General features: G+C 44.9%; 2 protein-coding genes across 8 annotated transcripts; one reads left to right on the top strand and one right to left on the bottom strand.

Moving 5' to 3' along the window:
• The first annotated feature begins 2,406 nt into the window (after window positions 1-2,406).
• LOC135523765 (protein unc-13 homolog D-like) lies at window positions 2,407-15,519 on the top strand. 7 transcript variants are annotated; one of them, XM_064950656.1, is made up of 34 exons: window positions 2,407-2,559; window positions 3,568-3,600; window positions 3,724-3,774; window positions 4,005-4,061; window positions 4,211-4,318; window positions 4,497-4,556; window positions 4,704-4,770; window positions 4,977-5,157; window positions 5,344-5,388; window positions 5,483-5,554; window positions 5,762-5,831; window positions 6,061-6,165; window positions 6,512-6,604; window positions 6,699-6,799; window positions 6,883-7,000; window positions 7,089-7,210; window positions 9,256-9,346; window positions 9,448-9,504; window positions 9,639-9,736; window positions 9,904-9,955; window positions 10,040-10,170; window positions 10,299-10,419; window positions 11,272-11,424; window positions 11,585-11,680; window positions 11,875-12,081; window positions 12,623-12,697; window positions 12,823-12,902; window positions 13,071-13,185; window positions 13,474-13,545; window positions 13,752-13,835; window positions 13,918-14,038; window positions 14,126-14,249; window positions 14,416-14,633; window positions 14,709-15,519. In XM_064950656.1, the coding sequence occupies exons 1-34, from the start codon at window positions 2,497-2,499 to the stop codon at window positions 14,816-14,818; spliced, it is 3,351 nt and encodes a 1,116-aa protein (XP_064806728.1). In that variant the 5' UTR covers window positions 2,407-2,496; the 3' UTR covers window positions 14,819-15,519. The 7 variants fall into 7 exon arrangements, with proteins under 7 accessions (XP_064806728.1, XP_064806727.1, XP_064806726.1 ...); XM_064950655.1 differs by having other exon boundaries at window positions 12,823-12,908; XM_064950654.1 differs by having other exon boundaries at window positions 6,681-6,799; window positions 11,272-11,409; window positions 12,823-12,908.
• unk (unk zinc finger) lies at window positions 14,831-22,269 on the bottom strand. Its single transcript, XM_064950659.1, has 14 exons — window positions 21,991-22,269; window positions 21,276-21,485; window positions 20,364-20,540; window positions 20,083-20,213; window positions 19,838-19,973; window positions 19,590-19,707; window positions 19,324-19,411; window positions 18,870-19,237; window positions 17,551-17,764; window positions 17,178-17,273; window positions 16,910-17,092; window positions 16,584-16,765; window positions 16,149-16,409; window positions 14,831-16,002 (listed from the first exon to the last, which is right to left on the bottom strand). Exons 1-14 carry the CDS (start codon window positions 22,137-22,139, stop codon window positions 15,850-15,852), a joined length of 2,466 nt encoding a protein of 821 aa, XP_064806731.1. The 5' UTR covers window positions 22,140-22,269; the 3' UTR covers window positions 14,831-15,849.
• Window positions 22,270-22,293: the final 24 nt, after the last annotated feature.

Below are 22,293 nucleotides of genomic sequence, written 5' to 3'. Positions count from 1 at the left end.
AATGCTTACTTACAAGCTCTTAACCAACAAGGCAGTTTTAAGAAAAATACGAGTTTAGAAAGGATTTTCACAATAAACTAAAGTAAAAAATTAAAAAGTAACAATAAAATTAAAATAACGAGACTATATACAGGGGGTACCAGTACAGAGTCAATGTGCGGGGGTACAGGTTAGTCTAGGTAATTGAGGTAGTATGTACATGTAGGTTGGGGTTTAGTGACTATGCATAGATAATTAACAGCGAGTAGCAGCAGCATACTTTTTTTTGTTAAATTTAGCGAAGGGGAGGTCAATGCAAATAGTCCAGCCATTTGATTAGCTGTTCAGCAGTCTTGTGGCTTGGGGGTAGAAGCTGTTAAGAAGCCTTTTGGACCTTGACTTGGCCATTCCATTGACTTGGTCATCCCATTGACTTGGTCATTCCATTGACTTGGCCATTCCATTGACTTGGTCATTCCATTGACTTGGTCATTCCATTGACTTGGTCATTCCATTGACTTGGCCATTCCATTGACTTGGTCATTCCATAGACTTGGCCATTCCATTGACTTGGTCATTCCATTGACTTGGCCATTCCATTGACTTGGTCATTCCATTGACTTGGCCATTCCATTGACTTGGTCATTCCATTGACTTGGTCATTCCATTGACTTGGCCATTCCATTGACTCCATTCCAGCCATTATTATGAGCTGTTCTCCCCTCATCAGCCTCCACTGATTCTGATTGAGTGACAGCAAACTTGGCTGCCTGCTGCAAGTTGAAGATTTGATTTGACACACACACACACACACGCGCGCGCGCGCGTAGGCCTAATCTGCAGGGTTTTTTGCAGTGAGAAACATGCAGGGAGGTATTTTTCGAACATCTACTTAGGCATATTAAAACATTTACGGATGTGATTACAAACATGGGTATGGCCATGTCGGCACACCACTAGCGCTGCAGCACCCCCTAAAAGATGGAGCCTTTAGTAGTCCTGTGTTAGCGGACCGATATAGTTGTCTTTAACACGGGCTAAAAAATGTATTCAGCACTGCAGCATCACTACCCACCATCAGCGAAAATATCACAGCCCCCCCAAACTACTTCCCTCGGCTATAGGTGCAAGTGCTCTTGTTGACACCATACATTGGTTGACGCAGAAAATCTTCTGTGTGTAGGTTAGTCATCCCTGTATGTAAGCCCAATTGAACAATGAAAACTGTATTTCATGATCAAATAATTTTCTCTTTTATTTTCTCTGCAGGAGATTTTTGGTCAAGAACAGCTAGTCAGGTCTCATGCCGAGTTAAAAACAAATGGGAACTCGGAAATCTTGGACTTCCGACTTCAGTGCATTCAAGACAACTGGGGAAAAAACTAGCTCTGACAGGAAAAAATTGTTTTGAACGGTCATTTGCTCTGTTTGCTTCCATTTGGTTCTTAAACGGTAAACGTAAAGGTTTCCGTTACAAGATGTAATGAATACACCCCAGGTTTGATGAGTACATTTTGTGGTCAGTGCAGGCTGCAAAAGCCTATGGTGCTCCCCACCTTCTTTAGCTGTGATATTCCAAGAAGTCTTTCTCTTGACTGTAAGTTCTGTGCTGTGCTTTACCGTGGAGGGGTTGAGCTCCCAACTTCCAAATTAAATGTATTCTTATATCTTGTGTCAAGGGCGCAATTTTGGTTTAAGAAGTGTATGGGGGGGGGGGGCTTCCACATGGTTCTAAAGCACAACATTGCCTCATTTGTATCACATTCCAATAGTAAAACTGGGGGGAACAAAAGTGCAATTTCAGAATGGGGGGGGGGGGGGGCGGCATGTTGCAAAAGATGCGTCCCTGTCTTGTGTTTTATTTTTACATAACAGGATTGCTACTGTGGACATTTCAGTGCCGAATGCAAGGCAACCATGTTCAATATTTACATTTATTTGCCTTGCCTAATCTACACATAACAGGACATTGCCATGTGGCATGTGTAAGGCCCTGAGAGCCATAGTTATAGCATTCTTGGTCAGGCAAGTCTCAGACCCCTTACATTGTGTTGCACACTGAGCTTAGACCAAGCAATGTTGCCTAAACCAAGATGTTGATGAAGTCACCGAGGTTCACTGTAGCTTCTAGAGGAAGCTTGGTGGTGATGGGCTTATGAGTTTTGTTGAAACAGAGACAAATGAGAAGAGAACACCATGCAGGGGAGAAACATGCCATGTCCTTGAAAGTGATGGATGGTGTGTGTGTGTTTGTTTTATGCGTTTGAGTGTGTGTACACTACTGTATACAGTTTGCAAGAGAAAAAGAGAGATGGCATTTGGACAAAGATAAAGAAACGGTTGCAAGTTACAGCAACCACCTTCAACAGGAAATGATGACTTCCTGTTGCTAAGCGATAGCACAGCTCTCTCGTATAGCATCTCATCCACTAGACACAGCAGACAACACACAGCCACACACACTCAGTCATACAGTCTCACCAAAGACTGGCATTTGGCTGTTCGTCCACCTCAACCATGATGACAAGCCAGGATGGATTCTCCAGAACGGAAGATGACCTACTACAACCTCCCGATCAGGCAAGTACCAAACTTTGTCATGTAGAAAATACGTGAATTTAATGTGTTCATATTTGTAATATGCAACAAAATAAATCCAAAGCATTTGTCTTCTGTGAAACACCTTTATTGTACTGGCATTGGCCCATCTTATTAGAAAGGGTTTATATTGCATGTTTGGCACTATGTTTATCATCAGGCTCATGTGTGTGTGTTTAGAGTTTGATGTCCTCTTAGATAACAGTTTGGGAGGATGGTTCTCTACGGATGCTGAGGTCAAATTGGTTTGCAAAACTAGATTTTATTTAGTTTTGAGTGAGTTCAAAATACCTTTTGAATTGAGAAGTAATGTCTCATGATCATTGATGCTTTAATAACACTTGAATTATCGTTAATGTGCTCGTTGTGTAAAGCAGTACATGCAGTCCATTTGGTATTTCTAGATAAGATGTGACCATGAATCATACTTCGGTACTCCTCGGTACTACATGAGGTCAGATGATACTGTATGGAGAGGGATGTGTTTTCACTTTTCATAAAAGAACCACAGACAAGACATCCATAGTTTTAATACCTGTGTGTGTGTGTGTGTGTGTGTGTGTGTGTGTGTGTGTGTGTGTGTGTGTGTGTGTGTGTGTGTGTGTGTGTGTGTGTGTGTGTGTGTGTGTGTGTGTGTGTGTGTGTGTGTGTGTGTGTGTGTGTTCATGTTTTATGTGCATCATTTTTTATCCAATCCTAAATTTGTGTACAGAAACTGGAGTAGTGTAGTTTCTTTATCGCCTTCAATGAGGAAGTTCCTGCCAGAATCGATGCCTATCTGACTTGTGTCACCCTGACTATGCATGGGATTGTTTCACATTAAGACTCAGACATTTCTCAAGCTCCCCACTATTGCATAATTGCTATGTCCCAGCAGGTACATTTGGCCTATCTATGGTGTGGATTTCTAGGATATGTATAGGGCCAGGGGTTTCTTGACCACCAGTGGCTAAACTGTGTTGTTTCCCTTCCACATTTGCCTCCATACAGACTCGTGGCTCAACTTGGAACAGACAGAGACAGGTAGAGTGAGAAGAGCCTCTATTTTAAATATGCACAAAATATGAATGCTATTTTGCGATACATGCTTCCCACAACCAAGGTTTCCTGTATTACGGTATTGTGTGTAACCCCTCTGTCTCTCAGAGCTCCCCTGCCTGTAAACTGGGGATGACCAGGAAAGAGAAGGACACGAGGGTAGGTCCAGCTCCTTTTTTCTCCACATAGGGACACAGGTGGTTAATCAGTATGAGCTAAAGCCTCGTGCTGCAATGAATATCATACTCAATGATGTTGTGTCTTGATTGTATTTGCCATTATCAAATATACTATTAAGTAAGTTTGTACACCATCACTTTATGAACTCTGAGTTCAGCATTTCCTGAATACAGCACACACAGTAGATAACAGGATCGATGTACTTTCAGGACTTTAAAGAGAATGAGAACCCAGAAGAGAAGGAGAAAAGACATAAGGAGCAAGAGGTATCATCGCTGCAACTTACAGGAATTGTGCTCGTTTTCATTGGCTTTTTCTCTACAGCAGGCTGCATTAGTAGTCATATTAGAGTCCCTATTGAAGGTTCATGTTTGTCCATCTTCTCTCTCTTTCTCCCACATCTTCTCCCTCCCAGCTCAAGTCGCTGTATAAAGAGCTGCTGTACACTATCACCCACAAGCTGGGGAAGCCAGCCTCGGCTGAGGTCTTCACTGACAACCAGCTGCACCAATACATCCGAGAGGTGATAATCTCAACGAACAAACTCAGCTAACCCTATAATGTACTAACCCTCTCATTTACATGACATCTAACCACACTCTCTCTGTCCTCAACCTCTCAAAGACCAAATGCTGTGCTCTGATTATTTCATTGTCCCAATACTAATACCTTGTTACTATCAAACTACCCCTCCCCTTTAGGCTTTCTCTATGGCAGTGGATGAACACCAGCATCTGACAGAGAGGGTCCAGAACACAAAGGTGAGTTAGCAGAGGAGTTTCAAAGGTCTATGAGAAGCCATTTGACCCAGCAGTATTTACCAATACAGTATCTAAGGGGGATTTTGTCGAAAGCAAAGAGTCCACCTATTCTTTTTCTCAGTTCCTGAGTCCGAGTCTTGTCCACAGCCTCCAGTCTACTGTCTGATGGCCACTGTGAAGGAAGCCAAGGGCATCCTGGGAAAAGACGTCAGTGGTACGTCATCCTCACCTCAGATCTGTGAACACAATTCATTTCACTTAGGGTTAGGGTGAACCATTTTGATTATCTGGAGTTGGCAAGAGATTTCTCTATTTTGGTTGGTCCCTTTAGGAACTACAGATCTAGCAGAAGTTTTACTATTGTGGCATGCGAATCCAACTATAGCTGATCTCCAGTGGGTTGTGTTATGTTGTCCCCAGGTTTCAGTGACCCATACTGCTTACTGACCATCCTGGAGGATGAGAAGGAGAGCAGGACACGGCAGTCCAGACCTAAACCCCGTAAAGCCGTGGTGAAGGACGCCGTCTCAGATGAGAAGGTTTACACGACAGACACAAAGAAACAGACCCTCAACCCCATCTGGAACCAGACCTTCGTACTGTGCGTGAAGGAACATTTACATAGAACATAGAACTTATAAATATAACAAATCTATGAGTTTACTTTACATAGGGTGCCTTGAATTATCCTGGTCCCTTGAACATCCTGACAAAGTGAACACTGAAGCTTCTCCATGTGGTGTCTCTCATGGAGATTGTAAACATATTTCTTCCCCTGGGCTGGTAGGGAGTTTGAAGACACTGCAGTGGCCAGCTTCCACATTGAGATGTGGTGAGTTTCCAGTAAACCACTGTTCTGTTAGGTTGAAGTAAAAGAAACTCAATCTGTTACTTCATATTCATTCTGAACAATCTCTCTCTCATAGGGACAAGGATGAGGAGTTGTCTCTGGCACAGAAGCTTGAGGAGATCCGAACCAATTTCCATGGACTGAGGAGGTAGAGCTTGCATACACACATGCACTCGCTCGCTCACACACGCACGCACGCACGCACGCACGCACGCACGCACGCACACACACACACACACACACACACACACACACACACACACACACACACACACACACACACACACACACACACACACACACACACACACACACACACATTATCCCAATGTTGATTGTTTCTGATCGCATTCAGGATGATCAAAGATGCTAAGAAGGAGAAAGGCCAGGATGATTACTTGGGAAGCATTGTGCTGAGACTGGAGGTAAAGTAGTTCCAAAACACACATGCTCCCCCACCCTGATGCTCACCAAGCAACACTCCTAATGTGTGTGTGTGTGTGTGTGTGTGTGTGTGTGTGTGTGTGTGTGTGTGTGTGTGTGTGTGTGTGTGTGTGTGTGTGTGTGTGTGTGTGTGTGTGTGTGTGTGTGTGTGTGTGTGTGTGCGTGCGTGCGTGCGTGCGTGCGTGTGTGTGCGTGTGTGCATGTATGAAGGACCTGCATTGTACAGAGGATAACTGGTATGTTCTGGAGCCGAGGACAGAGACTTATCCAGATCGGGGCCAGTGTCATCTGCAGCTCAAATTCATCCATAAAGAGGTATGGAGCTCAAGTCCCTCTACAGCTCTCTAGTGGCAAATTATGTTTAATAATAAAGCAAAATTGGTCAACATAATGAACACACAAAAACAAAATTGTCAATCTACACATCTAGTCAGACGGATGAGAGAAACACCCAAGGAGCAGGGTGGTCTTTCTCTTACAGGAGCTGTGAGATATATATATATTTTTTAAACAATGTTTTATTAACAGTTAGTAATAGTTGTTGATCTATAGTAAGCTCAGGTTATCACTTGTAGTTGGTGATGTGTCTGCTGTACAATTGTCTTTTATTGTATGTGAAGAAAGAAACAGACCGATTATAGTGTTTGTTTGTCTGTGACAGAGAGACGGGACATTGAGTGCTGGTCGTAGTGCTTATGTCAACTACTGTGGGATCCTACTGCAGTTTGTCCAGTCACACATCTCTAAGCAGCAGGTAATAAATGTTCAGTTCCAACATTTGACAGTCATACATACATACAGCCTGTACATCTAGTGGTTAATCTGTGAAGGTAATACACCTGCCTCAGGGTAGTGTTCCATGGAAGGGGGAGTTGTGTGGGGAGGGACAGACCCTGTTGGACCTCTACGCCACTCAGTGTAACCTCTCACCTTTCCTGCAGGACCTGGCGTAAGTAGGCTACCACACACTCAAAACACATACACACATCTACACTCGTTTACATGTTCAAATTGACACTATATGTTTTATAGGAAGTGGATGGCCTACAGTAAACTATACCAGAGTTTAGAGGTGGACTCCTCAGTGCTGCTCCAGCAGCTGACCAGTATAGAATACCACTGGCACCAGCAGGATCTGCCCTACCAACAGGTAAGACAGGCTTTACTTAGCTTTGATTGCATATTATATACTGTGTATATCATTTACTAAGGAAATAAACACAAACATACTTGTTCAGAAACAGGAGCTAGGGGAATCTCTCCATGGTTTCCTGCAGTACGGACTGTGTCTCGTGGCCAAATACAGAGACATCTTTCCCCCAACGCAGGACGCTACCCCTCGCTTACACAGACTGCTCAGGTACCCTGCTGTATGTGTGTGTTTGTATTTGTATTTATTATGGATCCCCATTAGCTGCAGCCTTCCTGGGGTCCATCAAAATTAAGGCAGTTATACAATTTTTAAAACATTACAATACATTCAAAACAGATTTCACAACACACTAAGTGTGTGCCTTCAGGCCCCTACTCCACTACCACATATCTATAACACAAAATCCATGTTATCATGTGTGTGTATGCATGTGTCTGTGTCTATGTTGGTGTAGCTTCACAGTCTGCGCTGTTCCATTAGGTGTATTTTTATCTGTTTGAAAAAAATCTGATTCTACTGCATGCATCAGTTACCTGATGTGGAATAGAGTTCAATGTAATCATGGCTCTATGTAGTACTGTTCACCTCCCACTGTCTCTTCTGGACTTGGGGATTGTGAAGAGACTCTGGTGTCATGTCTTGTGGGGTATGCATGGGTGTCTGAGCTGTGTGCTAGTCATTTCAACAGACAGCTATGTGCTTTCAACATGTCAATACCTCTCACAAATACAAGTAGTGATGAAGTCAATCTCCCCTCCACTTTGAGCCAGGAGAGATTGACATCCATATTATTCATGTTTTTCTCTCTGTGTACATCCAATGGCCAGCCGTGCTGCTCTGTTCTGAGCCAATTGCAGTTTTCCTAAGTCCCTCTTTGTGGCAGCTGACCACACGACTGAACAGTAGTCCAGGTGTGATAAAACTAGGGCCAGTAGGACCGGCCTTGTTGATAGTGCTGTTAAGAAGGCAGAGCATCGCTTTATTATGGACAGACTTCTCCCCATCTTAGCTACTGTTGTATCAATATGTTTTGACCATGACAGTTTACAATCCAGGGTTACTCCAAGCAGTTTAGTCAGCTCAACTTGCTCAATTTCCACATTATTTATTACAAGACTTTGTTGAGGTTTAGGGTTCAGTGAATGATTTGTCCCAAGTACAATGCTTTTAGTTTTTGAAATATTTAGGACTAACCTATTCCTTGCCGCCCATTCTGAAACTGACAGCGGCTGTTTTAATAAGCACATTATATATGGAACAATTCCTGATTCTACCTGGATTATGTTGGAGAGGCTTCCATTAAAGAACACCCTCTGTGTTCTGTTAGACTGGTAACTCTTTATCCACAACATAGCAGGGGGTGTGTTGGTTCTGTTTTTCTGTGCTCCGTTTTATTTACTTACCAGATAAGGAACACTCAAAATGTGCACTTATAAATCATAACAGTTTGAATCAAAATACAGCTGTAGACTGAAGTCAAAGATCAAACATCACATATACAACTGATGCCTCTCATGAGATCTGTCCCATAGGAAAAGTCCAAGTTGCTTTTATCATGCTTGTAGTCAACCCCCTGTGATGTCACTGCATACGTCATTACCTACTACTCCTCAGACCAAGCCCATGCATACACGGCTATACTAACTGGTAAGAGATAGCCTCTTATCTCTTCTAATTCCCTGCATGGCTCTTTGTTTATCTTTGAAATGCTTTCTCACAGACCCCATTTCTTTATAAGAGGCAGAGACTTTAAAAAGACTGTGGAACAATTCTAAAACCTTACAATACATATATATTAGGTTAATCTGTAGTCTAGGATCCTATAAATGTAGAGGAGGAGGGGTCCCATAGCCCCTCCCCTTCTATTAATTCAACATAAGCATAATCAATTATTATAATACATCAAACATTTGGTGCAGCCACTATCATGACCCCAATTTGACCCATCAGGTGTAAAGCCATAACACTTACGTTTTTCCGACAGCAGACTATGATCGATAATGTCAAAAGCCGCACTGAAGTCTAACAAAACAGACCCCACAATATTTTTATCATCAATTTCTCTCAGCCAATCATCGGTCATTTGTGTAAGTGCTGTGCTCGTTGAATGTCCTTCCCTACACGCGTGCTGAAAGTCTGTTGTCAATTTGTTTACTGTAAGATGTGCATGCGTGCGCGTGTGTGTGTGCGTCGTATATTATGTGTTTATTAAAACAGAGCTAATGAACAACCTGCGTGTTGTTTTGTTCTAGGATCCTGTCTCAGGTCTGTAAGACGCAGGCCTTTCAGAAGCTGAACGCAGCTCAGTTTGACCTACATGACGAGGTCAACAAGGCTGTGCATGTAAGTACACATAGAAAGACTACTATGAAGTGTACAGTGAATACTGTGAACGATCCACAGAGCTTTTACTCTGTAAGACTAAACGTCCTTGTTTGCCTCAGTCTGGTACACAGGAGTGGTTCGCCATAAAGAAAGGGCTATACCAGCCCATGACCAAGGTAGGCTACAGACAAAGGAAGAGAGACCCCCTCCTACATATCAATTTCAAAGCACATCATGCACTTCTTTACACATTTTCCCTTTACACACATTCTGTAACTTTATCTCTCCCCCCCTATTTCCCTCTTCCCAGGACCTGACAGAGACCGTGAGTGCTCTCTCTAGGCTGGTAGGTGAAGTACAGCAGGACATCAAGCACAACAAGGACATCTGGAATAGAGTGTTTGTCAGGTAAGAGACAGACAAGCATACAGAATATAAGTATGGTGGGAGGTGTCATTATCTGTCTTCAGTACGAAGAAGGTCTGGTTGTTTGACATACGAATGGACTTGAATGGGGTTGTTTCTCTCTCTCTCTCTCTCTCTCTCTCTCTCTCTCTCTCTCGCTCTCTCTGTAGTGCTGTGCAGGTGGATGTGTTCACTGTAGTCTACCAAAAGCTGGACTTCCTGGTAAGTGGAGTCCAGCGTTTTTTACTCTCTACCTCTCTCTCTCCTCTGTATAACTCACACCTTATCCCCCTCTCTCTCCTGTAGCTGGCAGGGGAGGTGAGAGACACTCTAAGCCTGTTGGAGGGTGAGATGGAGCAGAATCTAGCCAATAGCTTGTTCCCTCTCTACCTAAGTCTACAGGTCATCCACAAAGACAAGGCCTTCCTACAGAAAAGGTCAGAGATTACTCCCTTATGCTACATAGTCAGTAATACACACTACTTACACACTACTCCCTTACACATACTCAGTACTTCACACTACTCCACTATATAATAGAGCTAAGGCTGTTGTGTTGTTTCAGGGGTAAACTGTTGGAGCTGACTAACTTCCATGAGGGCTTCCGTGAGGCGCTTCCCTATTGGTTGAACAAGGCCTTCAGCACCACTCAGGACAGGGTGGAGAGAGCTGTACAGGTGGACCAGGTAACATACTGTTATAACACAGCACCTAGAATAGAATGGAATTCCACCCACTCCTCAGTCAAAACTACCATTATCCCACCCATTCTCCCTCCAGCAGAGGTGGGACTTCAGCCCTTTCGCCAGGTTAAATACACACACCTGCAGGCAATTAGTGGCAGCCTGACAAACCTCCAGTTGATACCTTTCGGTGTTGGTAGTAGTTCAGTAGGTTATACCTTTTACCTGTTGATGCATTTATTGAAAATAAATCATCTGTAGCATCCTGTCATCCCTACTATTACATTCTATGATTAAAATAGGCTATAGCCTTTTGGATTGTTCTCCATCTCTCTGTGTGTTCTTACCGACACAATTTCCACGGTAGCCCATACCAACATCAGCAATACAACCTATACAGTTATATTATTTAATTGAATAATATAATAAAGTAGAATAGATACCAGCTACAATATTCACTGTACACCTTAATGTCGCACTCCAGTCTCCTTCTTCACCTGATATACTCAACAAAGGGCACATCTCAATAGGTGGTCGAGGTATGCTCGTGATTTGGCACAAGTGGGGGGATTGGACTTTCCTATTTTGTTCTCTATTGGTCCTCTACTTTTCCCTCCAAGCAAGGGGAAGGCCGATGACATCAGAGGGCACCATCAGACCAACTCCCTGAATGGCCTACATCTTGAAGTTTGCAACAAAAAAAAGCACTATTTTCTTCAAAACATATTTGTCTACATTACTGTATTTATACGTGGGATATTGTTTTTCAACAGGAAAAGTTTTTAAAAAATGTCTGGAGTGCGTCTTTTAAAGCCAGGTAAGATATTTACTCACTCCCTCCCGCTCTCCCCCAAGCTCCAGCCGCTGCAGTCGGGCCCGGTGCCCATAAAACACAGCTCGTCAGCAGTAGACCTGGTGACCTGTGTCCAGCCCATCTGTCAGCTGTGGGAGCAGCTCTCCTGGCCAGACCCTGAGGAGGCCTTCATGCTCATGGTCAAACTCACTGTGGTACTACATCATAAACATACATTGTCATGCAAGTACACATAGTATCTCATCATAAGTAGACAAGGACATGCTCTATCGTACATTATCATACACAGATTTACTATTGTTGGCATACACTTTTTTTGCTCATTTTTCGTGTGTGTGCGCGGTGTGCATTCAGGACGTGTGTAAGATTGTGATGAACTACTGTCGTATCCTGAAGGAGCGGGTCAGGGAGCTGTCTGAGAACTCAGACCCCGGCAGGGCTGTCAACATGGTGAGGGGAAGAACACTCCTCCCTCTATCCGCTTCCACTTTCATTTATTTTCCTTTCTCTCTTTCTACTTGTGTCCATCTCGATCACAATCTTTGTGTGGCTATCTCCTCTTCTCTCAACTACTTTTAAGTGAATTATGTACATGGCCATCTCTCTGTGTCTCTCCTTCTTTCAACCCCCCCCCCCCACCCCAGCTGTGCGTAGTAGTGAATGACTTGGAACACCTGAGGTCGGTGCTGATCCGCCTGCCCCAGCAACTGAACTGGGCAGGGCTTCGAGAACGTACCCTTCACGTGATAGGGGACCCTCAGTTCCACAGCGTACTCCCCTCACAGCTGCTGCATGCACAGGGGGTCCTCAACAAAGAGATACGCTCTGCCTTAGAGACCGTTGGACGGAAGGTAGGGGCGTAGGAGAGAGGGGGTGGGGTTCAATGGAGGAGAGTCAAAAGAGACCTAGACCAGGGCTGCGTTCAGTACGTTTTTACGTTCTGGAACATTCAATTGAACGGAAACGGTGCTGTACTGAATGACCAGTTAAAAAACGGGGAGGTTGTGGGTTGGGGAACGCTGTCAGCATGGCCACTTCCCTTTAAATACATCACTCAATGCTTCAAGACACACCACGCCACACCCACCAAACGGGAGCAAAACATACCTCAAAGTCTGTTCAAGAACTTACAAGAACATTTTGGGGAAACGTGTCGTTCAGTACAAACCGTTCCGCAACGTAGCAAACGTTCAGGCGAACTGAACGCACCTCAACTCACATTTTGAATTCAGTCTTGGCCTCTAGCATTTCTTAATGAACCAAATCTAAAACAAGGCCAAACCAGGAAGTTCAGCCGCCCTTTATGACCCAAACACTTCAGAAATTGGCCTATAGTCACCTTCATTAATATAGTTTGTAGTTATTGAAGTAGCTCTCTCTCGCTCTCTCCAGCTGAATTCAGACATTGCGATGTACGTCCGCAGCATGTCTACTCGATGCAGAATCCCCTCCAAGTCCACGGAAGAAGTAAGAAACTGCCGTCAGCCATTTGCGATTCAGCAATACTGAATTTACAGACAAACATTTCCTTGACTTATGAAAAGCATATTACTGTAACTGACACAAACAGTTCCATGTGTCCCCTACCCTAGGCTGTGGTTCCCCTGATAAAATATCTAGAGAGAGAACTGCAGTACATGAATGAGAACCTAGTCCAAGAGAACTTCAACAGGTACAGGTACACACACCTGTAGCGCCGATCACACACTCTTTCTGGTTCAACTGGTGCTGAACATGTATCACCCTCTTTGCTCCAGCATGCCTGTATGAATATCTTAGAGTAGTAGTTGCCAAGCCTTTCAAATATTCTCGTCATCTCCACTCTTCCTTCCTACCCCAGTCTGTTAACTCCGTTGTGGACTAACTCCATAAGGACCTTATACCAGGTAGCTACACAGCAGAAGCAGGAGGATGGACTCATGGTGTTCTGTCAACGACTGCAATTCACACTCCAGGTTAGTTAAGTACTGAGTACACACTCCAGGTTAGTATGGTACTGGGTACACACTCCAGGTTAGTATGGTACTGAGTACACACTCCAGGTTAGTATGGTACTGAGTACAAACTCCAGGTTAGTATGGTACCGAGTACACACTCCAGGTTAGTATGGTACTGAGTACACACTCCAGGTTAGTATGGTACTGGGTACACACTCCAGGTTAGTATGGTACTGGGTACACACTCCAGATTAATACATTATTCTTAAATACACACTTCAGAACATGTCTGACTGTGTGTTGCAGTGTCTGGAGCAGTGTTTTCATGCTGAGGGGAATGGACTGCCACTGGATACTCTTCACGTTGACAGCTACAAGGTGAGTTCATGTTGGTTACATTTCACATTATATTGTTAGAAACATATATGGTTCTATAAGGACATGTAGAAACATATATGGTTCTATAAGGACATGTAGAAACATATATGGTTCTATAAGGACATGTAGAAACATGAAATGGTTGGGACCTTGGGTTATAAACACTATACAATAACTCTCTTTCCTCTCTCTACTCATTCATTGAGATTCTGAAAGCTCATCTGACACACAACTCTCTCAACTGCCAGCAGCTCATAGAGAAATTCCTTGATAGAAAAGTATGGGAGCAGGTAAGAGACTATTTCATTTGTGTTGTATAACAGTAAAAAGCATTGCTATAGAGAATACATTGAATCTGTGTTTGTGTAACAGAAGGTTTACAGTGGAGAGAAGTACGGCGCGGTCACACTCCTAGCATCCTACAGGAGGTCTGACCATAGACTTAGAGTGGAAGTGTTGAATGCAGCTAACCTCCAACCTATGGACTCCAACGGTAATTGGTTTCCTCTCCTTGTCTCCTTCTAGACAGGTCAACTAGACAGGTCTTCTTACAGATCAGATGTCTCCTGTCTCTCTCCAGGTTCCAGTGATCCGTTTGTCCAGTTGCGTCTGGAGCCTGGTCATGTGTTTTCTGAGGTGGAGCCTCGCACCACCCAGATCAAGAACTGTGACCTCAACCCCCTGTTCGACGAGGCCTTCGAGTTGTAAGCACTAGCTCCAACTGCTGCCCTTCAGTCGCTACATTGGTGGCAGCGGATAGTCCAAGTCTCTCAGATCTTTTCCACTTTAACCTTGCCTCCTACTCATCCCTGCCCTTAGGACCCATACAAGTAATTCTCCCTCTTCTTCTTTATGTACTCCCTCCGTCAGTCTGGTGTCGGTGGAGCAGTGCCAGGCTGCGGGGGCGTGTCTGGTGGTGACAGTGTTGGACTATGACACCCTGACAACAGACGACTTCGAGGGGGAGGCCTTCCTGGCTCTGAAGGCAGTGCCGGGGGTCGGAGGGGGATCAGGGGACAGAGAGGGGCACCAGCCAGACCCCTCCCCGGCCCAGATACGCCTGCCGCTCATGCACCCCAAACCAAACGGTATGATTTGGAATTCAATTTTGTGAAAATTAAACACAAAGATGTATGATACTGAAGTGTGTGTGTTCTCTCCAGATGACAGTATCCTGAAGCTGTTGGAGTCGAGGAGAGGAGAAAGGGAGGCTCAGCTGTTTGTGAAGAAACGCAGACAGAGAGAGAGACAGTCACAGGAGGGGAAACAATAACACACAGCTTCATCCAAAAATATACATTTGTTTTATTTTTTTATACCAAAACACACAAAAATGAATCACTGTTGGTAGATACAGTAGGACATGGCGTGAACTTTGTGCCAGGTCTATGTATAGTAGTGATCGTGTCTTTTCACTGGTTGTCAACACACCCACACACCCCTGCTGTTTCCAAAGCCTGACACCTGGTGTAGTCAGTGCATGTAGCAAGTATGACATACAAGAACTATGTATATTTGACATGAGTTTGACATACTGTGAAATATCAAAATGCTTACAAATGTAAATTATGCCCCAAAAACATTATACATAGATTTTTATAAAAAGAAAAGGCTGGCATTTGAGTTAACGTGAAGCGCCTTGTTATTAAAATGAAAAATCAGCATAATTTCAGACTACACAATTGAATAGTACATTTTTCTTGATTGTGTTAACATGCTCCCATCTTTCCGGTTAACAAAGAATAATAATATTAGACTGCAAACCTGAGTCAGTCACGCACAGAAACTATCTGTAAGCAACACAGACTGCTGCGTCCAAATAGTTTAACATGGCTTTCCTTCCTTAATCTGCAATTTCTTTGTAGGCTTCCACCATATGTCCTTCCTGTAGTTTCAGATCAGTGTGAAGGAGACAAGGAGAGGAAGCCTTTTTATACTATTGAGATGCAGCCCTATTCTTCCTCGGACTATAAGTCTCCTTAGCAAAAACAATAATAACTAACGGTAAAAACTAAAACCTTGTACTCCTTCAAATGGTGGCCCACTTAGGCTGCATCATGAGATGGCTGTCTGGATCATACATGCCTTTAACAACTGAGTCAGATTTGTGGTTTAGCTTGTAATGGTTAAAGCCAGGTCTGTGGTTAAAGCTGATCCTGAATCATTTCTTATGGACGGGTAGTGCATGTAAAAACAAAAATCTGATCTTGAATCAGTGACTATATGGACCGGAGGCTGGTCTTTGGGCTGGTCTTTGAGTGAGGATACCATATCTATATATGGGCTATAGATAGTGGAGTTAGGTCAGGATAACTGATCTAGGTTCTGTTCTGGGCAAAGGGGGCACTCTGTAGAGCTGGTGCAGCTGTCACACAGTAGACCATGTCCACAGGGCAGCGAGACCGATCCCTGCTCTCCACACGTCACACAACATTGACACTGCTTTCTATACACCACCTGGATAAGGGGAAGGAAGAGGGGGAGAGGAGATGTAAACGAAATGTCTGCTGGTTAGTTGGGGAATGTTTCACATCAACAAGCATAGCTCTGTGTGTATGTGAGTTTGCATGTGTATACTGCAAATATCAGTGTCTCTCCTTTACCTGTTCCACAGTGTGTAGACATGTACAGAGCTGGGCCTGCAAACTGAGGACAGACTCTAGAGGCAGTCTGTGGAGTAGCTGGAGCTGGTGGAGGCCCAAGTGAGGGTTCTCTCCTGTCCTCATGCTCTCCAGCGCCTCCTGGAGAAGGGAGGTCTGTCTCTTTGCCGCCTCCTCAGCCTGCCTGGCCCGTTCCGCTTCAAGAGCAGACCGACCGGCCGAGCCACGAGACTCCTCTGCATCAGACTTCAACACCGCCCACGACTGGAGCGAGAGCGGGATGTAGAGTAGAGGAGGGTGATGAGTGAAAAGAGGGAGAGAGCAACAGAGGGAGAAAAGGGGAAGGAAGAGAAAAAATGTTTTAGTCTGACCCATCTGTTGGTTTATTTGTGTACACTAACATGCGCGCACACACACACCTACTCCCACTTCTCGTACCTGTGCTGTATGTCTCCAGGTGTGGTCCCAGTGTTTCAGTAGTCTATTAGCATCGTCTAGTTCCTGTCGGACCCGGGCTGTCTCCATGCTCTGGCCCATGGTGGGTAGCAGGGCCGGGGGCGTACCGGGAGAACCCTGGCCTGATGGGTGCTCCCAGATACTACTGCTCATACCATTCAGACCTGCAATACAGGAGACATGGAACACATGAGACATGTATTTAGCTGAGGGGTCTTTGGAATGTATGGATTATACACATTTTAAAACCCTCTAATTTTGTAGGATTTGGGCAGAAAAATACATGATCTAAAAAGATATCCACAAACCTAAAGAGCTATGCGATGGCCCCAAGAAGCTGCTTTCTGATTTGCTGGGCTGTGATAGATGGGAGAAGAATGGCGATTGGTGGGCTCTGATTGGTGGAGAGGGCGAGGGGGAGCTGAAAGGGGCAGAGCTGCAGAGGGTTCCTGGAATGTTGACAGGAGCAGAACTCTGGAGCTGATTTCCTCCTGCAACATCAATCAATAATTTAATGAATCAATCAATCATGAAATTCCACTCAGGTGTGTGCGTGTGTCTTTGCTCCATACTCACCCAGCATGGCTCTGGGAAGAGCCGAGCTGCTGTCCAGACTTCTCTGCAGGGCAGACATGCCAAAATCATTCAGGTCCAGGTCATCCAGAGCTGACTCTATACAACACATTATCAACCAAAACGTCAGTCTGTCAGATCTGTCCCACATTATCAACCAAAACATCAGTCTGTCAGATCTGTCCCACAGCAATCAAGTGGCAATATTCTTCAGCGATATCCCATGTAATTGCCCCTCAGGGATAAATAAAGTTTTTTTTAATTGAATGGAATGTTAGGAAGTGAACTACAATAGTTAGCTACTTTTACAAATGGCTAGCTCCTCTAAGAGTAATAAGAGTTTTAAAAGTCTACTGTGCCTGTGTGACTGACTCACCCACTACAGACTCAACGGTGTCGCTGGTGGGATAGAAGGGCAGTGCGTTGGCATTCATGCCCGGGAAGAGGCCTGGTGCTGGGGCTCCATGGTGGTGGTGGCCCTGGTGGAGGGGTCCAGGAGGGGCAGGGCTGGGAGGGGTGGCTGCCAGGCTGGAGGGAACACTGGAGGACAGACTCAGAGGACTACCCACTGGGAGGAACACCAGCAGGTCCTAGAGAGAGCGAGAAGGGTGGTATCTTCTATACAGACTAGTGTAGATATAGTACAATAAGCAATGTCACCTAATAGTTTCTGCATTCAACAATGTGATATTACTGCCTTACAGAGACATCAAGACAATGAATGACAAGCTGGCTGAAGCAGCAACAGACACCCAAGCCAATAATGTGTAATTATCAAAATGAAAGGAGGACCAAGGCACTCTTCATATAATTAATTAAAATGCCTTTATTTGTATGGCATGTTCAATAGAAACAAAGTTTTAAAAATCAGACGCGTTTCGGCTACATGGCCTTCGTCAGGGAGGACAAAGAAATAATACAATGTCCTTTTTTGAACAGCTTTTCCAATTAGCACTAATTAGAAGAGGGAGTGGTTACACAATTGATTGGACACACCTAGTAAGCAATACTATACACATTGAAATACTGTAGCTATGTTATCATAAAAATACAACTCCAAGCTAGAAGTATCAGAATGCCTAGAAAGGTAGTTCTAACCTTAAATATGACTGGGAGAAGTGTCAAGAATAAGAAAGCAATATATTCCCTAGTACACAGAAAAACATGAACAACAACAGTCTAAACATAGCTGAAGGCAATTGAGCAAAACTTCTCCCAGTCATATTTAAGGTTAGAACTACCTTTCTAGGCATTCTGATACTTCTAGCTTGGAGTTGTATTTTTATGATAACATAGCTACAGTATTTCAATGTGTATAGTATTGCTTACTAGGTGTGTCCAATCAATTGTGTAACCACTCCCTCTTCTAATTAGGGCTAATTGGAAAAGCTGTTCAAAAGAGGACATTGTATTATTTCTTTGTCCTCCCTGACGAAGGCCATGCAGCCGAAACGCGTCTGATTTTTAAAACTTTGTTTCTATTGAACATGTTATACAAATAAAGGCATTTTAATTAATTATATGAAGAGTGCCTTGGTCCTCCTTTTTGATGACCAATTTACCCCTTTTACCAAAGAGCACCTTCTGTCTACCAAAATGTACTATTGTGTGCCTTAGTAGTGCTTCCCTTCCTCCTATTTCTGATGTGCAATTATAGTTCGACGCTGGTTGATTTTGACAACAATAAAAAGGTACCTGTTTGCTGTGATGAGACACCATTTCTCTGTTGCGCTGGTCCATGTTAAAACTCTTCTGTTTGGCATGGTCTTCCCTCTCGTACCCCGGTGCCCTACCATACCCCCCTTCCCCAGCCCAGGGGGAGAGGGGTTCGCCTCCCCCACACACGTCCTCACACAACGACAGCACCCTCCCTAACAGGCCCTGTTCTGCCACACACACCCCCCCTGATGGGGAGAACGGACCTCCAGACAGAGACCCAGATCTTCCAACCCGGCCCCCAGGGCTGGAGCCTCCTTCCTGGGCAGGGTGAGGGTCTTGGGGTCCTGGGGGGAGAGGTGGGGAGCTGGGGGTCTGAAACGAGGGTTCTTCACTGATAGGGGGCTCTAGGGGACAGGAGGAGAAAGAGTAGATCAGTTACTTACTTGCTAACTATCATTTTACAACACAATTAGGGTGTTGAGACACTTACTGTTGTCAAGGTGTGCAAAGGCACAGAAGGGGCCCCGGGGGCAGCTGCCACACTGCTGCATATCGTTACACTTTGTGGACTTATAGATCTGGAGAGGCACATCAGACAAAACACACCGTCAGTTAATATAGAATTCTAATTTGTGTTAAGCAAATGTAGCTAACTCGAACTTTGGCACAAATCTGCCAATGATATAAACGGATGACCTAGTTATAATTTGAGACAAGGAGCATGTTTCTGAAGTTAGGACGGACCGCATCACGTACCTCGGGGTGAAACTGCTGCTCTGTGCGTGTGTGGCAGTACTGGCATCCCTCTGCCACCTCACACTTACTGGGATCTCCCCACTCCTCACTGTGCTTCACCGCTGGGCACGGCAGCGCTCTGGAGAGGGAGAGAGACCCCACACACTTTATTGTTGTTTTTGGGACACAAGTAAAAAAAAATCTATATATTTTTAAAACAGGTCATATGACCTGTGTGTGTGTCGGATGGATGTGTGCATGTTTTGTACCTGTATTTGTGTTTGTGTGGACTACGCCGCCTGTCTTTGCTATTGTGGTAGTACGGACAGGCGTAACCTTGGCGACACAGACGAGGAGGCTTTTTACACAGATCTGTCTTGTAGTGGGACAACACATAGGTGTTATCTACAGAGAGAGAAAGGGAGAGAAATGTAGTAGCATTGAAATCATGGCCTTCACATGGAACAGCCATTGATCAGTTAAAGGATGTGCATGTGTATGTGTATATTCGTACCCTGCCAACGCGGTTCCTCACTCAGGATCTTCTCAATGAGGGCGGTACTGGCCGCCAGCCCCGACTGCCCCTCCCCCCCTCCTCCCTCAGCAGCCCCCGACCCCCCCTGAGACTCCATCACCTGCACCTCCCTGGAGAGGGGAAGAGGGGCGGACATGGCAACGAGACCCGTTAGAAAGTGGAACAATGAAACAGAAATCTCTGGCTTTGGGTCATTAAACTAAACCTTAATTTGAAGACGAACAGAAGATGTGTCTCCGCTGCACTGTATCCTCCTGTACCTGACGTCGTAGACGGGACATCGTAGGTCATGTGATCCGTGTGCGAAGGCGCAGTGGGAGCCGTTCTTACTGCAGTGGCCCTTCCCGTCCGTCTCGTGGATACAGGAGCCCGTCTTATAGTACCGCAGGTGGTACCGCCGCTCTGTGTCGCCCGCCGTACGATGCAGGTACGGACATCTGGAAATCACAAATGGGGAAAACAAACTACACGTCTTGCTGGGTCATGTGATACTGTCTCAGAGCCACAGTCTTCCGCATTAGAGTTCCCCTTGTGTGTGTTAATAGGCTGAGTGTGTGAAAGTGATAATGTGTCAGCACTTCTCCTGATCTGCCTGAGGCATGGCCCAGAGGGGGGGGGGGTGCTGTTTTCAGCTGCAAATCACAGCAGTCAACAACAATCACCTCAGCTATTCAACTGAATGGGTACACCTCATTGATAAACAGTACCCTCAATCTGAAAAGAAAACTCAATCTCAGATTCTTAGGTGCTTTATTATACAATGCAGAGCATGTTCTGTGTATCTTTAGGATGCAACTCATCACACCGATTGTCAGTCTGAGCAGTATGGGGCCGTTTGTTCACTTGGTGTCGGCGTGGTGTGTTATAGGGTCCACCTGCTGCTGGCCATTGACGGTCATAATTTTTGCCCGTTTCTACATGTACAATCGGTTTGCAAATTACTGCCGGCACTCTGATCAGAGGTCCAAAGTAATCTCAGCCGAGCAAATCCTACCAGTCTGTCCATGCCTTTAATGTGGGGAACTCAAGAATTGACCCAATAGGGCAGACTTGAGACCCCCCAAAAACATTGGTTTTAGTGCACCATAAAATAGTGAAGAAAACAAGTGCCTGTCTATTGTACCAATAGATCAAATCAAAAATCTTTCTCTTCCTCTCTCACACACACTTACTCATCCCCGTCAGAGCAGGTGCCTGTGCCCTCGTCGTATTTGGTGCAGTAGACATCTGGACTGTAGTTGAAGGTTCCGTCCCGCCTGCGGATGGGCCTGCGGCGCCGCTGGTTCAGGAAGTGCCAGTGGAAGCATGCAAAGGGCCGGTGCTGGGTACACTTGTGCTGCACAAACAGAGGACACTGTTCCGTCCTGAACTCCTTCAGATACCTGCATGGGGGGGGGGGAGGGGGGAGAGAAGAAATGGGTAGAGATATAGGAGTAGGACATTAGTGCATGTGGTATATTTAATACCAAAAAATAACAATAGCAAGCTGCACTTCTTAGTTATCATTACTTTTCACCTATGTTGCAGATGTAAACATGCACCCTCCGACTCGCTCTCAAAAACACACTGACACATAAAGGCAACTTATGAACCATTAGACCAATTAAAGTGTCTTACACTGTAATTTGACGGCATATTATCATATCCTGACACAAAATGCCCCCAAATAGTCCAGGGCTACTGTACAAATCCAAACCACGCCAACTCAGTCAACAGTAGGCCTCTCACTTATATTGCCTAACTAGAATTGGTACACACTAATGCAGACCAGAGATAGCTGGTAAAAAATACTTAAAATCAAACCCGACAGGAGCAATTTAACTAATTATCCTAACGTCAGTGGTTTTTGGGTGTGTTTATACACGTGAGGTTGTGTGGTCTACGTACGTGTAGTGTTGAGGCTTCTCAGGCTGTACGTGCAGGACGTTGGCGGGAGACGTCGTGCCACCTGCGGGCGAGGAGGATGAGGAGGAAGAAGGTCCACCGGAGGTCGTAGCCCCCGACGAGGACGGGGGCTTTGTGTGTGTTTTCGACATGTTTTCCTCTTTGAAGCTTTTGTACCAGCGTTCTGTTTCCAGTGTGCGACAAAGTCCGCATTCTTTACCGATGCGCGCTTGCGCCTGGTACGAGGAAGTGGAAGCGTCAGTTCGAAGGGTTTGCTAAGAACTGTGGGGCATGTAGTTCAACATT

This window comes from Oncorhynchus masou, chromosome 31, assembly GCF_036934945.1.
Source record: "Oncorhynchus masou masou isolate Uvic2021 chromosome 31, UVic_Omas_1.1, whole genome shotgun sequence".
NCBI classification, from domain to species: domain Eukaryota; kingdom Metazoa; phylum Chordata; class Actinopteri; order Salmoniformes; family Salmonidae; genus Oncorhynchus; species Oncorhynchus masou.
The sequence above is the reverse complement of the archived record's forward strand: the minus strand, read 5'-3'. Positions and strand labels throughout refer to the sequence as shown.